This window comes from Argiope bruennichi, chromosome 7 (assembly GCF_947563725.1).
Source record: "Argiope bruennichi chromosome 7, qqArgBrue1.1, whole genome shotgun sequence".
NCBI classification, from domain to species: domain Eukaryota; kingdom Metazoa; phylum Arthropoda; class Arachnida; order Araneae; family Araneidae; genus Argiope; species Argiope bruennichi.
In genome coordinates this window covers 86,913,440-86,920,205 of record NC_079157.1, presented here as the reverse complement: position 1 = coordinate 86,920,205, position 6,766 = coordinate 86,913,440, and the positions used below count along the sequence as shown (strand labels likewise).

Below are 6,766 nucleotides of genomic sequence, written 5' to 3'. Positions count from 1 at the left end.
AAAAAATTGCTATGTAAACTAATGCTCAAACTTTTGAATAACTCGATCTGTTATTTCAAAAATATTTCCATAATTTAAATAATTACTGATTCATATTAAATGTAGACACATTTATAATTCATGCGGAAGTGCAAGATTTTTCATGCCGGAAAATTCCTTTTTAATATTGTTGGCAATTGTTATGACTTTCATTACATCACAACCATTGCACATGTTTTGAATAAGATTGCAGAGGTTGTTTAAAAAGTAGTAGTTTCGGTATCTTAAGATTTCAATAAACTTTTATTTATTTATATCGAAAATGACTATCGGTCATATTCTCAGAAAAAGCTTTTTATCTACACTAAGACGGTATGTTAAATTTCTTTTTAACTCTTCTTCTTTATTACTCTTTGACACAATGCAATCCTTTAATTTTCTTTACACTAAACAAAAACTTACAAATTGTTTTTCTTCCCCAATGTTAACTTTGCCGGTTTTCAAATAATAGATAGAATAAAATTTTTAAGGCATTAAAAATAATTTCAGATTATATGATTGTATGTTCGAGTTAATTTATATATTAAGCAATATATTAATATAAAAATTAATTTTTTTATTAATAAAGAATTTATGCAAAAGTGAGTTCATTGTACCAATATAGAAACAAAATTTATTGAAAATCGTGATATTTTCCCTATATATATATATATATATATATTCCAAAAAGTAAAAGAGAATATATATATATATATATTTTCTTTTTTGAAAGTTGATTGAAATTATGTTATATTTTTCTTCTTTTTACTATAATTTGAAAGAAAAATCATTTGAACAATATAATTCAGATTAATCACTGACTTCCTTCCAGATCCAGATGGATAAAGAATCATAGCTACTCAAGTGCTGCAACTGAGCAGAAAATCTCTTATAAAGTGGATAATACTCTATTAGGATATTCTGTCAAAGAAGTAATGTTGAATTGAAATTTTGTTTAGTTGAAATATAATATTGCTTCGCCAAATCATCTGAGCAAACAAAATGAAATTATTTTGTACATGTTAACGAAATTAAATATTTCTAGAGCTATAATATTTTGCTTGATGCTTAGCTTTATAGCTAATATTATTGTAATTTTCTGGTAATACATCAAATATTTTATCTATACATTTTTTTTTTTTTTTTTTTTTTTTAATATTATAGGTTGAAAATATACCAGAATTAAATCTCACAGCTATTCTGCTGAAACATGGAGCAACAGGTGCAGAACATTTACATCTGGCTTCTGCCGATACAAATAATTTATTTGCGTGAGTGTTCATCTTACTCTTGAATGTATTATGAGGATTATTTTGTATGTGTTTAGATTTTTCCTATGCATTTTTTTGTACATAACTTTATACAAAGTTTATCAGATGATATACATGTAAATAAATGGTTGGTTCATTAATATTCAGCTATCTTGGAGCTAAAATTGTATTGTTTTCTCAGTATTTGTGGCTCTGATTGTATCAGTTATGCCTTCTCATCTTTTCAAACATATGTTGAATTTTATATTTTAATATTTGTTAAAGATGAATGGCTATTTATATCTGGTGTGATGTTAGCCATTTTCTCTCTCTATCTTAATATGTAATTACTTGCACATTCAACTAAAAAATAATGAAATATGATTTTTAAAAGCTCAGTTTTTATTATTAAATAAGAACTGTCACAATGTAATTATTAAACAATATTTTAGAAATAACTAAAAGGAAATTTTAATATATATCATCTGAAAAAAGTAACATTTTTTACTCTAAAAGAAATTTAATCTTTAGCTTTAAGAAGACATGACAGTTGTATCCATTATGGATTTGGTCTGCTGACAGTCGAATTTCTTCCCATAAATCGTTGAAGATATATCAATATTTCTCTATATATCATTATTTTATTTTTTCTATACATAGTCATTTATCAGAATTTCTCCAAATAAAGTGGAATGTATATTTATTTGATTGAATATATATATTCGTGTTTTCTTCCAATGAATATTTCCAATTTTCTTCCATATTTAAATCATTTCAATAGAAAGTATTGCAGTAGCATTTTATTTTATTGTCATCATTTCTCAGTATATCATAATATTTTATTTTTTTAAATAATGGAATCATTTTTTAAATCTTATCTTCTTTATGGCTAATTTAGAAAATTTCAACCCTTTTCATCCTATATACACACCCAAATTTATGTCTTTTATACACTAAAGTAAATAGTTTTGGTGATGACATTAGATTTTGGTCAAAATCTAATATCAGAAAAGATTAATTCAGCACTTTAATAACATAAATTATTTTAAAACTATTTGCAACGGATTTATTTTAATGCACTTAAGGATTTATTTTAATTTTAATTCAATTCAGGGATAAAACAATAAAGAAAGTTTGAATATAATATAAAATTTAGAAAATTTAAAATAATTTCAAAATGTGTGAATATGGAGTGAAAACGCATTTATAAAATATTGCAAATGTTAAAATTTTTTGAAAAAGCTCTCAATTCTGTGGCTATTAGAGGCAATACATAGACAAATGCAAGTGTTCAAGTACACATAATCAGTAATATAAACGCATCAAAAACGAACCAAACAATGCTTATGTTTTTTATTATTATTTTCTATTATTCTAGCAGCATTTCATTGTGAAAATTGAATGATAAAAATGATGATTAGTATTAAATGAATTACAATTATAAATTGAAAATTTTGTTACTAAAAATAAACTTTGTCATAAAAACAAAATAGAATATTTCAATAAAAAATATATTTAACAATTTAAGTTAGGGACAAGACAATCCAAAATACAGAACATTTGAATAGAAAAAACATTTTTAAATTGTGAAGGAATGTAAAAGAAGTGCAACATATTGTATAATCATATAATCTGGCATAACTCCAAGAAAAAGCATTTTTCATTCTACCATCATAATTTCATTGCCTATTTAAATTGTATAGAATCAGTTTTGTTGCAATACCTACTGAAACTAAAAGAAAAATATTCTCAAGACTGGTCATCTTTGTCCATGATGCTTTGATTACATCTAAACATAAACAGATATCAAGCATGGAGTGAAACTATCGCTATAAATAATCTTTATCATAAATGAAAAATAAAATATATTAATGAACAATATTTTATGAAATAAAAATGAAAATATATTTAGAAATACATAAAATTGTATACTTTTGAAAATATATGGAAGAATATGAAGTAAAAACATAATAAACATCCCAAAACACATTCTATTTGTTTACAGTCTGAATAATAAAAGTCTATCCACCATAAATTAATAAGCACCCTCTATAGAGTGCTCCCAAAGTGGTGACTACTATAGATATTACCATACTTATTTGAAATGGCAATTCAAATCAAACGTTTTATCAAATTTTTTAATATCTAACACATATTCTTTTTTAAATCATAATAACACTTACTAAACAAAGCATTTGAATTAAAATAAACATAAACTATCTAACGCATATTTTTCTTATATGCAACCGGAAATAAATCCAGGTGATAAAGATCTATCAATCCAACAATAGATATGCCTCTTCCCAAAGTTCTTCCAAAGCAATGCCTCGGATTTCAATTGATGGCTATTATTACCATTCTCATTGGCTTGAATATTCAGTCAAAATCAAAAGTTGGATCAGCATCAAAATTTAATTTCATTATTGAAAGCTTGATCACAATTGATGAGTGTCAAATTTAGGTAGTGATCAAATGACTGGTTAAAATTGATTTGCCAATAGAAATAATCTTTATTATAATTTTGAAAAAAATATTTATTGAAAAATGCATCAGGAAATAGAAATGGAATAAAGGAAAATTTTCAAAAAAATTACATATTTTTGGAACTATAAAGGCACCTACTAGAAAAATATGTAAAAAAAAAAAAACTATCTTAAACATTCCAACACATACTCCTTTCATCTACAATCTGGAATAAATACAAGTAAGATCTATTAATCCAGTAATATATGTGTCATATCCCAAAGTCCTACCTAAGTGATACTTCTGAATTCAGTTGTTGGATATTCTCAGACTTATTCTTGATGGTATGGATGTTCTTTAAGTATAGAAGATTTGATAAGCTATTAAACTTTTGATATGTAAAAAATTTCGATATATATTAAAGTTCAATCAAGCTCAATTAGCATTAAATGCTCAGTGGAGTTTCATGAGCATTGAAATTTAGATAGTAATCAAATAGCAAATGAAAACTGATCTGACACTAAGATAAATATTTATCATAGATAAAAAGCATAATTTAATAAACAATTTATTATAAAATAAAAATTAAGTCATATTTTTATTAATATAAAGTTTGAAAAATTATATCTTTTTAAAAATTTAAAAGCACATGCTGTAGAAAATAAGATGAATTAAAGTGTAATTCAGAATTGATTTCAAAATTCAGAGGATGAAATTTATAAAAAAAAATTTCTGTATTGAAAGTTTGATCAGTAGTAAAATTTTACTGGTAAATAAACTTGCAAATCTTATTTTTCAGATTTTTATTCCTTAATCATATTTTTCTTTTCACTGACATCATCATTTATCATTGCTAATATGTTAACAAATTATACTGAAAACATTTGTAAATTATCTAATAGCAAATAAAAATATATACTGAGTTTAAATCCTATACTTTGAATTCATGTATGTTTGACTGATATAATATATTTTTAAAAAGAAAAATGGACTGAGTGCATATGCATATAGCATTTAAAAAAGTTAATAAAATATGCAGATGTTAATCAAAATAATCTTAAAAATTTTAAACTAAACATGAAATTCTATATAAATGGCAATTGAAATGCTTGATATAAATTGAGCAGAATTTTTAACTACAAATTTATTGAATTTATTTTTATTTGTGAGAAGTAGTCTTTTGAGCATTATGCTATGTAAAATTATTTCAATGTACAATAAACTTTACATAAAATACAAAGGTTCATAAATATTTTTTAAAAAATATGTATTTTTTAAATTTTTAAAACTGGCTTTAAATGGGCAATTCAAGAGTAAAATATACAATTGAAAAAACTGTGCTATCATTTGTAAATGCATTACTGATAAAAGTTCAAGTAAATGCATGTTGAACCTTAAAAATCAAGATTGATTGTGTGCATCATTAAATCATGATTAATCATGGGCTATGATATATTGCTATAATGTTGATAAATAATTTTTGAACGCTGATATAGAAGAATCGCTATTTCCAAGATATCTTTTTTTTTGAGGGGGGGGGGCATATCGAAAATTGGCCACCCTATTAAAGATTTTATTACATTTAACTATGTAACAGATTTTATTTGAAATTATTTATGTCATTAAACTTTTCTTTCTGAAGGGCATGCATTAAAGTTTATAAGAAAATTTAAATTTATAGTGTCATGAAACTCTAGATTATATTTTTCTTAAATATGCCTTTTATATTCCAGAGTGGCTTTCCGTACCCCTCCTCCTGACAGCTCTGGTGTCCCTCATATCCTAGAACATCTGTCTCTTTGTGGGTCACGGAATTTTCCTTGTAGGGATCCTTTTTTCAATATGCTCAACAGATCCTTATCTACATTCATGAATGCATTCACAGGTATTTATCATTGTAGATATCACAAGAACTTAGAATTCTTTAAATACTTATTCATTGCCTTTTATCTATTTTTTGTTCCTAAAAATAAGTAAAATAGATCTAAACATTTGGAATGAGCTTTTCTCAAATAAGCAGCTTGCATATAAAATAACAGTGAATGAGATTATGGTATAAAATAGGTTGTTTATATTTGTTATGTCTGAATAGCATAAAATTAATATTATGTTAATCTTAGCTTATTATTTAAAATTTTGTCCTTAAAATGTTAAGATTTTTTTCCCTCTAAAATGTAGATTTTCTTAATAATTAAAAAAGGGAAACCATCAGTATCTTTAAAAGCTTTATTTAAAATTATTAATTATGTTGAATATGTCATATTCTGTAACAGTAGTTTTCACTTGGAACATTATTGATTATATTTTTATAAATATTCAACTTGGTAGATTTTGAAAGGAATCTTGAGGTTGAAAAATAGAAAAATTACAATTGCTTTGATACTTTTCAGAACTTTTGAATAAAATCATTTTCGTTTGAAAAATATATTGAGTGGACATTTTTTGATGTGACTTTTCTTTTGGTAGCACAAAAACATTATCTATCTTCTTACATATTAAAAGCAAATTGCATTAAAAAAAAACTTAATTCGTCTTTGGGTCAGCTAGAGTTTTCTTATTGGATCTCATATACTTTTGAAATACTTATGAGAATTTCTCCGTCACATATAATTCCTCCCCAATATACTTTTTATATGCTGAATAAGAATATTTATGTGCTGTTCATTTACAAGGGGAATATATGTAATCATTGTTTTAAATGGTACTGCTCCATTAATAGCAGATGTCAATAAATAACATATTTAATTTTGAAAATAATAAAAAATGGAATGAATAACAACATGACATGGAAATATTGCAAATTTATAACATTTTGTCTGACTGCTATTAATGTTTAGACATTGGTCCCAATACTGGATTAGTTTGAAAATTGTGGTGTTATAGAACACTGTTGGTCCCTTTCAGGTCATTGTCAGAATCAAACTTTCAGTAATTGAGAAACCCTACTTAGGTACAAAAAAAAAAAAGAAAGAAAGAAAGAAAGAAAATATGAGTGTTACATCTGGGCTGTATCTTGAGTGTTTCTCTACTGAATC

The 6,766-nt window shown here is 24.8% G+C and overlaps 1 protein-coding gene across 1 annotated transcript in view; it reads left to right on the top strand.

Moving 5' to 3' along the window:
* The first annotated feature begins 188 nt into the window (after positions 1 to 188).
* LOC129976300 (presequence protease, mitochondrial-like) overlaps positions 189 to 6,766 on the top strand; it is a 41,336-nt gene continuing 34,758 nt past the window's right edge. Inside the window, exons 1-4 of the mRNA XM_056089796.1 lie at positions 189 to 351; positions 851 to 950; positions 1,183 to 1,289; positions 5,465 to 5,616. Of these exons, the coding sequence (XP_055945771.1) occupies positions 302 to 351; positions 851 to 950; positions 1,183 to 1,289; positions 5,465 to 5,616 (409 nt within the window). The 5' untranslated portion in view covers positions 189 to 301. The remainder of the gene's footprint in view (positions 352 to 850; positions 951 to 1,182; positions 1,290 to 5,464; positions 5,617 to 6,766) is intronic.